The sequence below is a fragment of the Crotalus tigris genome, unplaced genomic scaffold (assembly GCF_016545835.1).
Source record: "Crotalus tigris isolate CLP2741 ecotype Arizona unplaced genomic scaffold, ASM1654583v1 scf7180000019328.220996217465:2438092, whole genome shotgun sequence".
Taxonomy (NCBI): Eukaryota; Metazoa; Chordata; class Lepidosauria; order Squamata; family Viperidae; genus Crotalus; species Crotalus tigris.
The window spans coordinates 2,035,830-2,055,215 of NW_024097488.1; the positions used below are offsets into that span (position 1 = coordinate 2,035,830).

At 38.0% G+C, this 19,386-nt stretch overlaps 1 protein-coding gene across 2 annotated transcripts in view; it reads left to right on the top strand.

Annotated features, from left to right (window-relative positions):
- Positions 1-14,748, top strand: part of SLF2 (SMC5-SMC6 complex localization factor 2) — a 30,736-nt gene extending 15,988 nt beyond the window's left edge. Inside the window, exons 12-20 of one of the 2 annotated variants that reach the window (XM_039361725.1) lie at positions 39-144; positions 464-640; positions 1,194-1,291; positions 1,400-1,484; positions 2,772-2,894; positions 4,469-4,546; positions 6,697-6,783; positions 9,593-9,661; positions 9,958-12,354. In XM_039361725.1, coding sequence (XP_039217659.1) covers positions 39-144; positions 464-640; positions 1,194-1,291; positions 1,400-1,484; positions 2,772-2,894; positions 4,469-4,546; positions 6,697-6,783; positions 9,593-9,661; positions 9,958-9,993 — 859 coding nt within the window. In that variant the 3' untranslated portion in view covers positions 9,994-12,354. Of the gene's footprint in view, positions 1-38; positions 145-463; positions 641-1,193; positions 1,292-1,399; positions 1,485-2,771; positions 2,895-4,468; positions 4,547-6,696; positions 6,784-9,592; positions 9,662-9,957 lie in introns of both variants that reach the window. The other variant, XM_039361726.1, reaches the window with a different exon arrangement.
- The last annotated feature ends 4,638 nt before the right edge of the window (positions 14,749-19,386 follow it).

The window sequence follows — 19,386 nt, forward strand, 5'->3', positions numbered from 1 at the left end:
AATAAACTATATGACAATCAAGTGTCTTTTTTAACCAGGTGTGAAATGCATGTAACTGTGAATAAACAATCAAAAAGAGATATCTGTATAAACCCAACAGCTTTCTTTCTTCCAATAGAGAGCAATCTTTGCAATATAGCAAAGGTAAGAATGGTGCTTTGTTTTTAAAAGTCCTCTGTTGAGTGTAAGAATATGTATTCTTTAACTGAAATTCATTAGTAGTAACTGGAATTTTCCTTGCTAAAGTAGTTCAAGATACACAGGAAAACATTAAAAAGAGAAAATTAACAGGAATTTAAAATGTTAAAAGGTTTTTAAAATCCTTTATGTAATATACTGCCACCTTTAAAAAGTTTACTAGAATGTACAGAAAAAAAACCTGCTTTTGAAATTTATACCTGCAGCCAAAATTAAAATTGCTAAAAATATTTGAAGTCATTATCTCTCTTTTTCTTTCCTTAAGTTTCTGCGATTGTGTATAAATGTGTGTCCAGAAAGTTACACAGACAGAGAAATATTTATGTTGCTATTGTTACTATTTAAAATAAGTTTGGAGACAGAACTGAAGCAATTTCCACTAGTAGACTTGGAGTGCCTTATTATAAAATTGCTTGAAAACGTCAGAAACTGGGATACTGAGGTAACTTAATTTGTGCTACTTTAATGCATTTTGAGAAGATTCAATTTTTAACATAAGAATTCTTAGCATCAATTAACCTTAGGCTATTCAGACTGGATTTTTGTTAATAATGAAAACAACCTAGAAATGATTTATAAAAGCTATAATTATTTTGATCATCTGCAAAACTGATGTTAAAAAAAACCCCTAGTTTGATGTTAAGTGTAAATATAATCAGTGGGTTTAATTAAGTTTTGTGGAACTGATATATTTAACAAAATAATAGTTAAACCATTTACCAGTAACTGCTGTTAGATGCCTTAAATGGAAATATTTTTGCATAATGGGAGCATTTTAAGCTATGGTGCTGATAGCCAACTTTTGTCTTTTCACTAAATATGAAATATTAAGAAATATTAATGTAATAAGCCAATGCTATCAATCACATGTTGTGAAGGGTCTTTAAATATAATAAATATTTATATGTATTATCTAACAATTGCATACACACTGATACTGAATTTACAATTGCTTTCAAATTCTATTAACAAATTTGTCTTTCTCTTTTAAAAAGATGTCCCAATTATCCTTGGCAATAAGTTGTTTATCCAACCATCATCATAATCTATTGTGGCTTGTTCAGTTTGTCCCCAATTGGACAACTCGTGGAAGGTAAATTTTTAAGACAATACCACTTAGTATGCCTATCAGAATTCATGCCAAAAGCACCAAATTATAATAGCTCACATATTTATGTTTATGTTAACTTTCTTCTTCTAGACAAATAAGACGACATCTTAGCTTGGTAATAATCTCAAAACTTCTTAAAAGCCATGTGAAAATACCCAGTAGCCATGATCATCAGGTAAAATATATAATCTTTCATTAGAACAATAGTTTGCTGGAGTTAAGACTTGTTTTCTCAGTGAAGGGAGCTTTTTTAATTAATGTTTTTGAATTTGATTGTTTAAGTGCTTGTGTTGTTCTCTTAAAGTCTTCTAAGACTCTAGCTCAGTTGCCTAAAAATGAGCATGTAGCCTTTTTGACATGCTATGGAAGTAGTTTAGTTGGTTTTCTTCTGGATTTTTTTTTTAACTTCCTAGGTTAGTCTACAGCCCTAGAATTCACAAGTAATTCCAGACTTGAATCAGTGCATGAGTCGAATAAACAGAGTTTAAATTCACATTAGTAATCTCACCATCCTACTAATTCATGTTTCTTCCATTTCTTTGTATGGATAAAAAAAAATTACTTCTCTTTTAATGGTGTGTAGCTTTCGTGTACTTGAGAGCTGCACCCCTATTGCACAACAAATTGAAAGCTACACCAGAAAATGGATGAGATATCATTTTATTTTTTTATATTTTACATATCCATTTTATTTATATTCATTATTTTAAATTTCTAATTGTTTAATTTCTCCTATCCTCAGTGTTATAGACTCGATTCTATATTTACTTCTGCAGCAAAATTCCTCTTTAATCCTGCAGCTTATACTATTATATAGAATGAGTGCAAGATGTAAGGAGGCACAGCATGTAGAATGACAAAAGGCAGAGATTATGGAGAAAGGCAAGTCAGTGATTTAGGCACACAGAAGAAATAATCAGGAAACAGATAGGGGAACTAGAGCTAGACAAAACAGTGGAAATGGTAGAAACAATGAGTAAAAAATAAGCTAAAGGGAAAGAAACAAGAGGAGAATGTCAAGGACAGCTGTGCTGAGGGGGAGATTAGGTACAAGTGGAAGAGACATTTCTTGCTGGGCTAAATATGGGCCCGAAACTATGTTTTTTCATTCTTCTTTTATGTAAACTTTTATGTAAACTTTGTTCAGAGTTGGTGTTTAAATTCTAATGTATCTTCTGGAGCTTTTCAAAATTTAGATAAAGGGAAGTATAACCTTCATCTACTTTATTTCAATTCAGAGCTGCTCTTACTCATAAAGTTTGATTCCTCTTGCTGTGATAGTTCCTCCTATTTTATTCCTGGTGTCAGGGTTTCCGAAGCTGCATGCATAAAGATTTTGAGAAAACACCCTCCTACTCCTCCTGCTGCAGGTGTTTTAGTTTCTAAAATGATTTCAGATAATTCTTCTCAAGGTTGAAAAAAAAGCATAACATAACTGTATTGCACTCTAATCTCCCAATAGATGTCACTACTGTGTAAGGAGCTAGTGAAGATGAAACCTTCAAGTCTGTTAAAGAGTCTGTCAGAAACTTCAGGACATCATGATGGTGTTACAGAGCCTTTTCTTTCTGAATCTGAGCCGCAGGTAATACGTTTTTTTAAAAGCAGGGCTAGACAAGATATGCTGTCTAAACTAAATTTGTGATTATTGATGATATAAGAGATGCTCATGTTTCATGAGGTCACATAACCAAGTTGCTATTCTGTGTGCAGCAGAGTAAATATGAATAATGTTAACGGACATTTGAGAAAATCCCTTCAGTGAAAAGGAGTAATATATAAGTGTTGATATTAAAAGCAAAGTTCTCTGATTGTGATTAATGAAGATGTTTCTAAGTTCCTCTTTTATTTACCAGAAAAGATTGCTGGGGAGGGGAGTAAATGATACCGTATATGCCGGCGTACAAGGCAACCCGCATATAAGACGACCCCCGTCTTTATCGTCGAGCCGCATTCCTAGAACATCATCTTATACGCTGGAAACTACCAGTATTTCTGGCGTATAAGACGACTCAGCGTATAAGACTACCCCCGTCTTTGGCGCCGATTTTAGTGCTCGCGGAAGTCGCCTTATACACAGGCATATACGGTACATTGTTTAGTTGCTGATATTCTTGTAACCTTTTTTTTCCACTTCAATAAATCCTGTTAAGAAAACTCTCTGATTCATATTTGGGAAAAAGATTATTCTCCATCTGAGAATTTGGCGATTGCCAAAGAGTCTGACATGCAAGCCCAAAAATGCCAATAGCAGTGTGGCTGGTAATAGTGTGGAAACCCACAATGTGTGTAGGTTTTTTTTTATGAATTCCTTCCTTTTTTTAAATATAAACATAGAGGTAATCCTTGATTTATGACCACAATTGAACCCAAAATTTCTATTGCTAAGTGAGGCAGTTGTTAAGGGAGTTCCACCTCATTTTATGATCTTTTTGCCACAGTTGTTAAGCAAATCATTGTAGTTGTTAAGTACATCATGCGGTTGGTAAGTGAATCTGGCTTCCTCCATTGACTTTGCTTATGGGAAGCTGGCTGGGAAAGTTAGAAATGGTCAAAGGGATCAAATGACTGTGGGACACTGCAACTGTCATAAGTACATGCCAGTGGCCAAGTACCTAAATCTTGATCACATGGTCATGGAGATGCTGCAATGGTTCTTCTTCTTCTTGTGTCATATCCGTTATCGGACGTGGCGATCATGTTGGAATCCTGTTTTTATCAGCAACCGCATGAAAAAGTGCTGCTGAGTTTTGTCCAAACCAGTCCATTAGATTGTGAAAACTGGTCATTAGTCACTTTTTCAGTGCCATTGTAACTTTAAACAATCACTAAAAGATTGGTGGTAAGTTGAGGATTACCTGTATTTTTTTATTTTACCTGTATTTTTTAAGAACATGCATTTTCTTAAACTTCTTAAAGCTATTTGCAGCTGGTTGAGAGTTCAACATATAACTATATGTTTTCCCATACAATGGGCACTGATAACTTTCAAGTCTAATGCTTGTTTAATGTGCAGTAAGAGATAATTGTCTGGACTGGGCCTTATGAAGCACTTCAAAAGCTGAATTACCTAAAAAAGCCTGATGGGTTTCTTAGCCTAAGAAACTTGGTAGCCTTTTAAGTAACCATTTTACTAAATGTTGCCTTCTTTTTTCCTAGGCCTATTATCTGACTTATGTCCTCCTTCACTTGGTTAGGGAAGCTAGCAATTTTGAGCATACAAGTTCCAATCAAAGAGTAAGTAATTTGCTCAAATTCTTTCTTTTTAATTTTTATAAAGTTTTATTGAATATACAGTTAAAAACAAAAAGGCATATTAGACATAATACAGTTAAAAACAAAAAAGACACATTGGACATAATACAACTTTCCTGGTTTGAACGATACTATTGATATTACCTTGTAAAAATAAAAAAGATAATTTTTTTTACATTATAACAAAGTGAGCATTCTTTCAATAATATACATTATGGTTAAATAACTTTTAATTCTATCTGATATAAAAAATACTAGTATTCTTTCATTAACATGTAAAAGTTTTTTGTTTCATGAAGATACATGTACTTGGAAATCAATGAATTTAATGGTCTACTATTCATATAAATAACAGATTCCTAGTTCATACATGCTGCTATAAACTTTGATGGTGAAGCTTCCATATACAGTATTTTATTAAGAAAAAACTGATTTGTATAACAGCTTCTGTATGAAAATTGGTGAAGATCCGGTTATTGATCTTCAACCAATACTGTATATAGACTGCTCAAAATACGACCATAATTGCACCCCATTTTAGGACTTGAATTAAATTGCTTGTTGGGCCTTCTTCGTACTTTCATTAAAATATAGTAGTGAAGTATCAGGCTACAGTTACTGATCTTCTATTCTGTACTTCATACTCACTTGCACTGATGATGTTACCTAGTTGGCTAATGAAATGTCTACAAACAAACAACCACGTTCAGAGAGCACCAACGGACTCCACAATTTCTAATGCAGCTATGGTAGCCTTGCAAATGATATGACTGCTTTAATAATTCAAAAAGAAGTGCCTCTTAGATGCTCCCATATATTGGGCTGTGTCCCTTTCAGATGTTTTTTGGAGGTCTGTTACTGGCCTTTCTCCAAGTCTATCTGATTTCAGGTTTTAGGTAGAAGCTTTGGGAGAAATATTTCCTGTGGCTTGAAAAATTTAAATAATTTGACAGGAAATTATTTACTATTACTATTACAATATTATTTCAATTTATTTTTTCTTCCCCCATGACAAAAAACTTAGATATCATAAATGGTTAACACCACAATATACTACCTCAAACAGAAGAGGCCTGCAGAAATTCTTTCCTTAAGTAGCCAGATAGGAACACAGTTCCAAAAGCAGTACATCCTATACTTTTGTGATTAATATAGGAGAACTCAACTACAATGTCCAATCTGATAGTTACAGGTAGTCCTCAACTTACAACCATTCGTCTAGTGACCTTTCAAAGTTACAACAGCACTGAAAAAAGTATTTACCGTATATGCCGGCGTATAAGACGACTTCCGGAAGCGCTAAACTCGGTGCCAAAGACGGAGGTCGTCTTATACGCCGGAAATATTGGTAGTTTCCGGCGTATAAGACGATGTTCTAGGAATGCGGCTCGGCGACAAAGACGGGGGTCGTCTTATATGCCGGGTCGCCTTGTACGCCGGCATATACGGTATGACCATTTTTCATACAACCATTGTAGCATCTCTGTGGTCACATCATCCAAACTCAGCTGCCTGGTAACTGGCATGTATTTATCCTGGTTGCAGTGTCCTGGAACCATTTGATTTCCCTTTTTGCCACCTTCTGACAAGCAAAGCCAATGAGGAAGCCAGGTTCACCTAACAACCACGTTACTAACTTCATAGCTGAGGTGTAATTCACTTAACAACTGGCAAGGAAGGTCATAATTTCTTAGCAACAGAGAGGTTGAGCTCACTGTGGCTATAGATTGAGGGTTACCTGTATTGAGGTAGACCAGTGTTTCCCAAACTTGACAATTTTAAGGCATGTGGACTTCAACTCCCAGACTTCCACAGCCAGCAACGCTGGCTGTGGAATTCTGGGAGTTGAAGTCCACATGCCTTAAAATTGTCAAGTTTGGGAAACACTGAGGTAGACAGTTGTCTACACAACCAACCCCTAAGCCGCTTAGGGTTGAGAATTTTTAGAAGTGGAAAGACAGAACAGAAATGCCTAAGTAATTTGTAATCATCTGTGACATGATTATATCGCAAACCACTAAAAATGTAACATATGCTGCAGCTTTTGGACCAGATATTAATATTATTTATATTTACAAACTATAGCAACAATTGGTTGAAATAACATAACTAAATGTTTAATGTTCTTTCAGAAATGGCTGTTGAGACTCTGTAGCACCCTTGAAAAACATGTAAAGTGTGATATTAGGGAAGACGTCAGATTGTTTTACAGAACTATGGTGAGTTTGCCTTTTCTTTTCTCATCCCGAAAGATAGGTGTTATATCCTCTTTTGTCTTTTAAAATTTCTCTTTACCATTATACCAGTTTACCTTGATCAGAGCAAATGCATTCTTTTGATCTGTCTGTGGAGGCTCTCCAGATCATGGTTGTCCCAAAGGTGTTTTTTCAGGAGGCAACTGGACTTTCTTGTTTTTTTTTTTGAAGACGTTTTGCTTCTCATCCAAGAAGCTTCTTATTTATTTATTTATTTATTTATTTATTTATTTATTTATGAGACTTATATACCGCTTTAAGTGCAAGCACTCTCTAAGCGGTGTACACCAGTAAGCAATGTATATATATATTTACATTGCCCCCAACAATCTGGGTCCTCATTTTACCTACCTCGGAAGGATGGAAGGCTGAGTCAACCTTGAGCCGGTGAGATTTGAACCGCTGACCTGCTGAACACAGTCAGCTAAAATGGCCTGCAGTACTGCACTCTAACTGCTGCACCACCTCGGATCTTCAGCTCAACTGGATGTTGGGGAATGGAAAGATTTATATTTCTTGCAGACACCTGGTCATATGCGTTCTTTTAGAGCAGCGTTTCTCAACCTTGACAATTTTAAGGCATGTGGACTTCAACTCCCAGAATTCCACAGCCAGCAATGCTGGCTGTGGAATTCTGGGAGTTGAAGTCCACATGCCTTAAAATTGTCAAGGTTGAGAAACACTGTTTTAGAGAATGGTTGAGGCCAATTGGAGGTTTACTTGTGTCCTCAGGGTCATCTGAGTAGTGCAAATGTTTGCGGAGACTTCTTGGCTGCAGGATGTTTTCAGCCCTGTGTCCCTTCACTGTTGAAGACAGGCGCAGGCTGTTGGGGATGAGTCTGTGTTGTCTACATCTCAAACTGAAGCACAAATGGTTCCTGTAGTCTGCAATGTTTCCTGGAAATCCGTTCATACTCCCACACTGTTCAAAGGGTGTTCATCCCAAAGTGCACAGCTAAATGTCTATGGAGGTTCACAGTCATCCAGGTCATGGTTGTCTCAAAGGTGTTTTTTCAGGAGGCAACTGGACTTTCTTGTTTTTCTTTGAAGACGTTTTGCTTCTCATCCAAGAAGCTTCTTCAGCTCTGACTGGATGGTGGGGGAATGGAAGGATTTATATTTCTTGCAGACAGGTGGGCATTTGCATTCTTTTAGAGCATGGGTATCAAACTCGATCGCGTCATGAGACATATCGTGATGTATTGCAACATTTTTTGCCTTTGCGGAGCCGGGATGGACATGGCTGTGCGTGATGCATCCAGCCTGTGGGCCACCAGTTTGACACTCCTGTTTTAGAGAGTCGTTGAGGCCAGTTGGAGGTTTACGATGGAAAGTCTGGATATCAACAAGTAGAAAATTTTGTTTTTTTCTCAGGTATCAAGTTTGGCTTCAGTCAATATGCAGAAAATAAACAGTATCTAAGATATATTTAGTGAGATTTTGGAGTGTGTTATATTTGTGGGCGCAAGAAAGTTTTTTAGGCTGGTTTTATGTTTTTTTTTTAACTGATTTTATTATTGCTTGCAAGATTCTCAGGGTTATACTGTATAAGATGAGTGGTTATGTAAATCTTTTAAATAAATATATATAAAATCTGAGGAGAAGACAAGTTTCCAAATAGTTTTCGTTCCTACTTCTGTCTCGGCCAAATGAGAAAAAAAAAACCCTTTGTATTAGAACATTGTGTTATATGTTCCATTTATGATCTATAATATTGATGGAAAGGGTATTTAACAGAAATGTATCCAGAAAATTAGAAACAATTTGATAAAGTACAGGAAGTCCATGACTAATGAAAGATTTTGGGACCAGAGTTTTCTTCTCTCAGTTATGACTCTATAAGTAATAAAGTGTGACTGCATTGCTTAATGATGGCAACTCCTGCAGTTCTGGTTGCCATTGTTATTAGGCAAGGCAATTTCCTGCTGGCTTGCTACAATCAAAATCAATGGGGGAGCCAGCAAGAAGTTGCAAGTCCCAAGCCAGCAGGCAGATAAGTGGCTGCTACTGGGTGGAAGAGTGCCAGGATGCAGGGGAGATACACAAGGGTTGGGGGAATGCACGAGAAGCACAACACAGGGCTGTGGGAAGGGGCTGCAAGAATGCAAGAAAGGACTGGAGAAGGGTGTGTGAGTTGATGCACGAGAGCACAAGTCAGGGATGGTGAAAAAGAGATGATCAGGGAGGGAGCACGAATGGCTGGATCAGCATGAGCACAGAGGAGCTGGAGGAAAATGCATGGTGGTGGGAAGACTTACTCCAGCGATTTATGGCATTCCCTGCCAACTTTCTTATTGACTTTCTAGGGACGTTGGCAGGGAAGAATACAAATGGCAATCATGTGATCATGATGCGCTGTAACAGGTCGTAAGTGTGATTTGTTGCCAAGCACCGAGATCACAATCTTGTGATCGCAGGGGTGTTGAGATGGCCAGGACTGAGGACCAGTCATAGCCACCATTCATTCAGCATCATCCGAACCTTTGAACAGCTACTAAATGAATGCTTGCAGGTCTAGGTCTGTCTGTAGTTCATAATGCTAGCCACATTCTGTTAACTTGCAAGTGCTACTTTGCTTAGAGTCCTAGGCATGAGACTTGCCCTGCGTCCTATTTATATCGATTGGTCTGTCTTTAAATTTGCAATAAAATTCTGTCCTCATTTCTTCCAAAGTAAGTCCTGTTACATTCCTAAAGTACATTTCAAAGTAATGTAGGCCAGCAGCAATAATCATCACTTCAGCTTCCAACAGTTTCTAACTTTCTGTCTCTAGGTAAAAGACTTAGTTGCTAGAACATACAGCAAATGGCAGCAAATGATACATAGTTCTCAGCTTACTCAGGTATGGTACAGTTATAATATATTTTATAGAAAATATTACATATCAGTTAATAATAGTGGCATAGAAATAAAAAATTCTGGAAAGAATTTTTTTTGCCTTTTAACAAGAAATAGAAACAGTATAACAACTGGGGAATGGAGTAAAGGGATATGCAGTGTTGGATTTAGACCAGTTAAGTTGATTTTAAAGCTGTGTTGATATGTCAATGATTTGCCACTAATTAATTTAGTATTTAAAATCTATTTTAAATGTGTATAACTTTCCATCTAATTCCATCTGACAATCTTTTATTATAGGGTCAGATCCATGACTTTTGGGTCCCAGATACTTAAAAAAATAGAGACTGGATGATCAAACGACCAAGAAAATGAGTGGGAAGACTACACTATTGTCTAAGAAGAGGCATTCTTGTAAAGTGCACTTAACTTCCCCAATTATTTAATTGAGCAACTTTGGTAAACTGTATTTTTTAAAAGATCCTTTTGACATTGAGAAAGTTGCTTCTTTCTACATAATAACAATATCTTGCTTTTCTTAAGTCAATCTAAATTGGGTGAATACATTTTTTTAAAAAATCAACATCGGATTATTTTGTCCTTTTTACAACAAATATGGTTCTTACATTCCTACTGTGAAACAGCATTTAAAAACCATCATTGGTATTTGTTTTCAGTTTTGAAGATGCTTCTCTGGTAACTTTACAATAGTATTAGTTGTACGTATATGGCTTTTAACTTGCATTATTAACCTATTGAATGTTAGCTTTTGAAATGGAAAGAAACAGTAATGTAATAGATGACACAGAAACTACAGACCTATAAAAATTGGAAAGTAAGTTGGAATTTATTCTGTTACTTACAAGTAAATTTGGATAGTCTGCAGCTTTATATTTATAATAAAGGGGTTAAGAAATCAGACCTAACCAGTCTGTATTGTTCAAATGTTTAAGATTGCTGGTTGGCTATAACTTACATTCAGGTATTCATAGATATTATATGCTGATAAATTGATGCAATAATTTGGTCAATCTTTTATATCAGAATTCATATATTCCTCTGTTTATATCAGTGGTCCCCAACCTTTCCACCTTGGCAGCCCAGTGCAGAGGGGCATGTGAGTGGCTGGTGCATGTGTGTGCGCATAGCTCCATTTATGCAAGCGGTGTGCATGCATTCTGCTCGCACAAATGGAGCTTTGCACATGAGTAGAGGATGCTTGCGCTTGCACGTGAAGCTCCACTTGTGTGAGTAGAGGGCGCTCACACATGAAGCTCCACTCACACAAGCGGATAGCACTTGCACTCACACACATGCTTGCCCATTTATCCCACATCCCCGTTTCAAACAATTGGGGACCCCTGGTTTATATCACACTTTGGACTATGTTTTATTCTATAACGTGAACATAAATTATAGAGTCCATAAGTTTCAGTCTTAATATAAACGTGTATATGTATGTGTGTGTAAATACAGTTTGTGTGTAGTTTTAATCTGAAAACTTGCACTGCCATATCTGTAAATAAACAAAATTTTAGAAGCCATACAAATTAAATGCTTTAGAAATAGTATATAAAAAATAGTTGACTTTTATATTTACATTTAAATCAAAATAGTCATCTCAAATAAAGAAATGGCAAAATAAATGGTATAAATTGCTATTATCTAAGTGTGCAATAAGCACCGGTAAATCATTCAGGAACTTTACCTTTATTCAGTGGATTGTGGTTTATACCTCAGAAGTGTAAATCTGGTTCTGACTTTTAATGCTGTTGAGAGTTTCATTAATTCCAGTATAAAGTTTTAATGGAACATGTTACTTTAGAAGGAATAAGTAAGGATATATTTTATTATTAAAATATTAGATTTTATTGATTCTTCCTGCATTCTGTGCCTAGTGTACAAATAATTCCTATGTGCAATTAGAAATAATTTCTGCTTTCATGAGATGTTGCACACTTCCTCTGCATTCTCTTGGCTGCAGCACCTTAGATTGCATTGAAGACTATTGTAGAAAGTGTAGTAACTGCCAAGAGCCGAATGCTTAGGAAGCCAGCTATCCTAACAGAAACAGCCTGGCATATCTGCATAGTCATAAAGGCATGGACAGAGACTTTTTCTTAAAGTGTACTTTTGAATGAACAGTTGTGCCAAACTTTTAAAGAGAGTACAGAAAATGCTATTTCAATTGCAATGTATATTATGTATATTATGTAGTGTGTATATACAATACACATGTCCATTATGTATATTGTGTAATATCTATATATTATGTGAAGAAATATGATTTTTTGTTTTTTACAGTTTTTCAAGAATGTTCAGACAAAACTCCCAATTCAACCACTTTAAGTGCAAGAATAACATTTACATTAACATTGATTACAATTCACAGTAAATTGCAAATATGTCACCCTTGGTATATTCTAAAAAACAGATGAGGACAGAATCCCCCCTTTGAAAAATAACATTTTAACTGTAGGGTCTTGCAGCATTCCAGGCTAATTCATTCCAGTTGTTTATTCATCCCAGTTATATGCATTTGTATTCTTAAATATTATACAACAGGCATGTTAGTATAGTTCTTACAAACTCTGTAAGCATAATCTCTCCAAAAATGTTATTTATAGATCAGACTTCTCCAGCTATTCAGGTTCTTGGTACTCCTAATATTAAAATTCTGTTTTGTTTTGTCTTGAATGTGCATTTTTTTTTATTCAGGCTGCACAACCCAGCTTGAGATTTATACAGCATATGAATGTATTTCTTGAATAGAATTTAAGTTATAAGATATTTAATTTTATAATTCTTGCTTTAACAAGGTATATGAACTAGGCTCTATGTTTTTCACAAACCATGGTTAAAATTTTCTAAGAAAAGTTAATCCAAAAAGTAGAGAATCATAAGCCAATGAAAATACAACACATTAGCTATGGTTGTGCTTCAATTTTCTTAATTTAGTTATCTTCGTGTGTGTTGGACCTTAACTCCCATAATACTCATGTTGTGAAAAACTCATATAATATTCTGATTTCAAGTTAGAACCTATCTAAATAATACATTTAGGCTTTTGGGTATAACAATCAAAGAATAATTGTTGGACACTAATGCAAAATACTTCTAAAAGTTCAAATATACTGTATTTTGTAAGTGTAATTGTATACTTTGTAATTGTACACAAGATACTGAATCATAAATTAGCCAGATATATTTTAGCTTCATGGATCCGGGACAAAGCTGAACAAGTAAATTGATTTAATGAGACAGACTTTCTTGGGCATCCTTAATATCTCAGTAATTTTTTTATTGGACAGTTAGGACAATAGCGTTTATTAAGTAGTAACATAAACCCTGCGGTGCTGCAAAGCAGTTTTGGAACTGCAGCAATAAGACATGATTAAATTTAATCTTAGTGGGTCCTATCAACAGCCCAACTCAACAATCAAATAACAGAAATATACCATCATCCCAACCTGTTCTTTTGTGAGGACCTCTACATTATCGGCAAAAGCTTACGAAGACTCACACATAAGTCATTGGCATACATTCACCCAACCCCAAGATAGTACTTGCTGTATCTAAAGTGAACTAATTATGATAATATACCCACCTGCACAGGAAGGGTAATGCACTCACAGACTATTATTGACCTGCCTATATAATAAGATCTAGTTTTTCAGTTAAGTTTGGTTTGGTTTATAATAAGATCCAGTTTAGTTTCCAGTCAGGCATGACTAGAAAGAGGAAATCTTTTATCTTTACCTTTATTATAAGATCACAGGCTGGGAATCATTGATACTGGACATTTTTTACATACTATTAACAGTAATCTAAAAAAATTATAACAAAATCAGCTGCAGGTAAGGACAGATGATATTCCACAAGTCTTTAAAATCCTGTCTGTTACCCAGACCTTGGGTAGGGTGGTCCAAGGAGCTCTATAGGTGATGAATGTATCAGAGGGAATGAGACACACAGGATTATTTGCTATTTTTTTTACTGTTTTCTTTACTGTTGATTTAAGCTGCCAAATTTTCAAATCAAATTTGCATTCGAGTCATAGACCAGTATAAATGCCAAAGTTATTTTGGAGTCAGACAGCCTCTCCATCTGATATTATGGAGAGCAAACTACTACAGAGAACAGGACTTCTCTAAATAATATACTACTGGAAGTATATAAATGAGGATCTTTAATGGAAGCTATTCCTTTAATTCAGTACTCTCTTCTAGGCATGTTTCCATTATTACTTTTTATAATAAGAATTAAAATTAAGGAAAAGATTCATAAATTGAATGCTGGAATATATTAAAAAGCTGTTCTGATTAAAGGATTTGTATCCAAGTATGCTGGCTGGGGAATTCTGGGAGTTGAGATCCACATATCTTAAAAGTTACCAAGGCTGAGAAACACTGTTTTAAATCAACCATAAATAGAGATCAGTATATGATTTCCACTTACCAATAAGCTTTCTGGTAAGGCCATCTCTCTAAATATTGTACATTAATTTTCTTTTTGCTTAGCTTACTACTTTAACAAATTTTTGAACATGCAAGCAGTATATGCAAAATGAAGTTTACTGCTGTTCTATTGAAGATTCCAAATTCAAGCAAGACTCTGGCACCCTGTCTTGATGGTTTTATTCCTTATTTCCATCTGATGCACCTTTTTTCAGTTCTTCCTGTATTTGCAAATGTTAGTGCAACTTTAAATGATGTACATGAAACTGCAATTCAGATTCTTATGCACCCTTGCTTAATATATTGATTTCAAAATGTGAATCATTTCCCTTCAACCTCTCTTGATTTTAAATCTATAGAGCCAGAGAGTTTGCAAATGTAGGGGCAGAGTTTATAGTGATGATTAGATCAGACTTCAGTGGCTTTATCTGGCTATTCATATCAAAACTATTCTAGTTATTTCTTCTTTAAAAAACTGCTTATGGCTTTGGATTTTTTCCCCTGCATAATTATAGGTGTCTCTAATTATACAGCCAGTTAATTTTTATTTAATGCTGCTAGATATTTTGTTTTTACTGAGCTGTTTCTTGTTTGTGTTTGTACTGGTGTAATATATAATTAAAACTTTTTAAAACAAATGTACTATATCAAGTCATTCTGGTTGACAGCTGAAATTGAAAAGGAAGAGGTTATGCTTTATCATTGTATAAAATAATATTCAGCATTTTTTAAAAAAATTCTTTGTACTGGATCGTCAAAATTATGGATTGTGAAACAATCACACAGTCCCCAAATTCATGAAAGTGAAACTGAGGACTTGGATGGAGCTCAGCCTCTCCTTCTACTTGCCTCCAGAGGTTGTGGGTGCTTCAACACTGGAGGTTTTTAAGAAGAGATTGGACAACCATTTGTATGAAATGGTATAGGGTTTCCTGCTTGAGCAGGAGTTGGACTAGAAGACCTCGAAGGTCCCTTCCAATTCTTATTCTGTTATTGTATAAGAACAGTCAGGAAATTGGACAGAGTGTTCCTGATGGCCCAACTGTTCAGAGCTCAAATCCTGTTCTACTTTCTTAGATCCTTAAAATGTTGTCTAGAGCAGGGGTGTCAAGCTCAATTTCATTGAGGGCCGCATCAGCATTGCGGTTTCCCTCGGGCTGGGTGGGTATGGCCAAGGTGGGTATGGCCTACTTGGGTGGGCATGGCCAGCTCTACATCGTTCGCATCAAGGGTGCCTGTGGGCCTGGGCAGGAGTGGGACAGATCTGAGGGTCTCTGGCAGAAGGGGGTGGGACCAGGGCAAGTGCCAAGGCATGGTCCACTGGAGGAGCCTCACTATTCCTCTCAGGCCATGCAGGGGAGGGCCTGGATGGTGGTGTGGGCTGCCTGGAGCCCTGGGCAACAGAGGTCATACGCCCAGCCTGGCCCTCGAGCACCCGTGCCACCAAGTCAACCCCACTTCCCCAAGGGGGCACCAGCTGCACTTACCTCCTCCTCAAGGCTGCTGCTGCTGTGCTTGCTCTCCTTAGCCAGGTTGCTCATGATGGGTATGAGGGCAAAGTCAGAGGGAGGCCCATTCCCTCTTCATGGGAGGAGACCCGGCTTTGTATCCAAAGCTTCCTTAGCAATAGGATGGGAGACCCCCAAGATAGGCCAGAAGGAGGGAGCAAGGGGATGGTGAAAGGGCAGCAGAGCAGGACTAAGGCAGGACTTCCCTCACAGTGCCGAGAGGCTGAACCGGGCAGCACAAATCCAAAGAGAAGCACGCCACCGCCCAGCCTGCCCCATCTTGGCAGGCAGCTGGGCCTTTTCCTCACAGCGCCAAGAGGCTGAACCGGGCAGTGCAAATCCAAAAAGAAGTGTGATGCTGCCCAGCCCCCAGCCTGCCCAGTTTTGGCAGGTAGCGGGGTGCTCTCACAGCACCGAGAGGTTGAGCCGGGCGGTACGAAGCTTGCCAGCTTTGCACCTTGCTGCCTGCTGAAACTGGGCAGGCTGGAGGTTAGGCAGCATTGCACTTCTCATCAGATTCGCACAACCCGGCTCAGCCTCTCAGTGCTGTGAGGAGAGCGCCCCGCTGCCTGCCGAAACCCCTCCCAAGGAGCCCATCAAGCCAGATATGTGAAGTAGGCAAGGGCCATTTGCTGGCCACTTCCAGGCGATGGTGCATTTCTTCATTCCTCACAAAGAGTGACACCTCCCCACCAGGGGGCAGGGCCAACACGGCAGGGGCTGGTTCCTCACTGTTTCCAGACGGCCTTGTGGAGCTAAGACTGAATGTGTTTCAGCATAGATGGCCACCACAAAATTGTACATTGGCTCCCGGCCGGCCTGGGCCAGGGCCAAGGCAGCGGGGGCCGTTCCCTCACTGTTTCCAGGATGGCTTCGTAGGCCACATGAAACCACTTCGTGGGCCGCATCCGGTCCCTGGGCCTTGTGTTTGACATGTCTGGTCTAGAGCAGGGGTAGGCAATATTGGCTTTTTTATGACTCGTGGACTTGAACTCCCAGAATTCCTGAGCTAGCCATGCTGAGGAGAAAGGGAAAGGTTTCCATACTGAGCCTTCTGGGAGTTGAAGTCCACGAGTCATAAAAGCCAAGGTTGCCTACCCCTGGTCTAGAGAAACACAAAATCTTTATATTGCCTGCACAGCAGTTGGCCCATAAAGCAATATGTGGTCCATGGGGTTTTTTTTAATGGTAAATTTAGAACCACTGCAACTGCTAACTCCAGTGTTGGTGTGGCTCCACTAGCTTCGGAACAACTGATCCACACAGCAGGTATTTTCTTGGTGGCACAGAAGGATTTGTGGCACAGAAGGATTTTTAATTTTCCTTTGTGGCCCTTTCCCTTTGTTAGAAGTAAAGTCTTCATCCTGGTTCATCCAAGCCGGGAATAAATAAGCAAACATGGCGACTGCTTTGGGAAGAAGGTTACAGTTTATTGCAGAAAGATGGTTCTTCAGGAAAGTGCAGAGGAGAGAGAAGGGCAGAGAGCACACAGAGATTGAGCACATGGGCAGTAGGTTTTATACCCCCCCTAGCCTTTTGTTTGGAATAGTTTCCTGTTCCTGTGGCATGAACCTTGAGACTGTTTCTGAGTGTTTGTCTAGGCCTTGATATCTGTGGTTTAATTCTGTTATCATATCCTGCTTCCCAGGTGATGGGGCTGACTCCTAGAGTTTGGGTGGGGTATGCAGATCTTCTCTTTTGTCTTCTTGATTGCTCTAGCTCCAACTTTCTGATGGTTTTACATTTGCATTTGTATAGGGCTAAAGTCTTGCTTGGGGCAGAGAGATAGATTTGGGGCCAAGTTTGGTTTTAAAAAGTCCTTTTGAGGAAAAATATATTTTTCTGCCCTTTTTAATATTTCCTTCTGGGCTAACTTTCATCACCTTCTTGGCCTAACGTATCCACCCCCCCGCCCATGACTATGTGATTATGAGCAGCATACAATAAAATCAACAATTAAAACATTATATAAAAGCCATGTAACAAATATAAAAAACAAATGAAATGAAAAGAAATGCATCACAATATTATACATGATACAGCCAATGCATAGGCTCCCTCTCAGCAGGGGATCCCCAGGCTTGTTATAAAAAAAAAAGCCATGTTTTAAAAAAAATTTGGAAAGTCAATAAAGTCTGAGCTAATCTCATCTTGAGGGGGATGATGATCCAAAGGGTGAGTCCCACAGCAGAAAAGACCTGTCTCCTAGATAGATGGACAGATGTAATAGGGAGTGGCAGTTCCTGAAATAACCTGGTCCCATGCCTTCTTCAACTTTAAAAGACAAGCCCTTAGTTGCAAAGTTATTTTTTTCTTCACACTTGTAACTATGAACGGTCATTAAATGACTACATGTTAACTCTATATCTTGTAATTTATGTTGTAAAGCTGTAGTGCTGCACATCAGACACCACCAGATGGTGGTATTGTTTATCATGTCACATTTTTATTCTTTTCAGCCCAAAATAATGCAGCAGATATTATGTAATTTCTAGGTTCAATACTCTGCCCTTCACCGGTCTGTTAGCATGGTAACTCTCTCAAAATCATACAGCACTGGATTAAATTGAGTATGGGGAGAGAAGTAGGTTGACTTGGTCGCTCAACAGTAAGAAACTGATGAAGCGGGCACAGCAGCACCTCCATTTTCTGCGCCGCATGAGAAAAGCACATCTTTCTTTCCCTGTCCTGACCACTTTCTACAGGGGGACAATCAAGAGCATCCTGTCATACAGCATCACAGTCTGGTTTGGAGGCCTCACTGCTTCAGACAGAGAGTGGTGAGAATGGCCAAAAAGATCATTGGCAGTTCCCTCCCTCCCATCCAGGACATAGCACAGAAGCGCTGCTTGAGCAGGGTCCATAAGATTATCTGGGACACTACACATCCTCTTCATGACCTGTTTTCCTTGTTACCTTCTGGGAGGAGGCTTCGTGGTATCCGAAGCAGAACATCCAGATTCAGCCAGAGTTTCATTCCATACAGTATTAACCTTGAGAACTCTCAAGCTTCCTCCTTCCGTTATATATTCAAGATGGACAATATTTAATATTTATTTGCTACGTATATGTAGGGATGTGGGTCTATACATATGTTGTTCATAGTATGTTTAGGTGTGTGTCATGTATGTGTTTTACTTTGAGAGCGGGCAACTAAATTTCATTTTTGATGTGTGCCATTGTGCCCACAGTATAAAAATGACAATAAAGGTTATCTTATCTTATCTAAAATAGGCCAGATTAGGCTGAGGACTGCAGAAGAAAAAAAAAAGTCTAGAAAATCTCCCAAGGGGAGATGGGACACAATTAAGCAGTTCCTCGGCAGGTTGGTGTCTGCTTCATTCTAAGCCCTCCTCCCTTCTGCCTCAGGGCTCAGCATATACAGTCTGCCTGCTGCTTCCCAGTGCACACAAATACATGAATAATAGAATAAAGACATGTATACCTATGCAACATATTACTTCATTACAAAGAAGAAAATGTAGTTGTTGTCTGTTCTATGGTCAGTGCTGGCAGGTGGTGGGAAGAATTCCGGAAGCTCTTACTTTGTGTTTCATTCCAATCCAATGGCATGTTGGAAAGAAACTACTTTGGGATTCTTTTTTTATTCATTTATTTATATCCTGCCTCTATTATTTTCATAAATAACTCAAGGAAGCGAACATATCCAACATGCTTTCTTCGTGTTTTCCCCACAACAATCCTGTGAGGTGGGCTGGGCTGAGAGAGGGGACTGGCCCAAGGTTACCCAGCTGGTTTTCTTG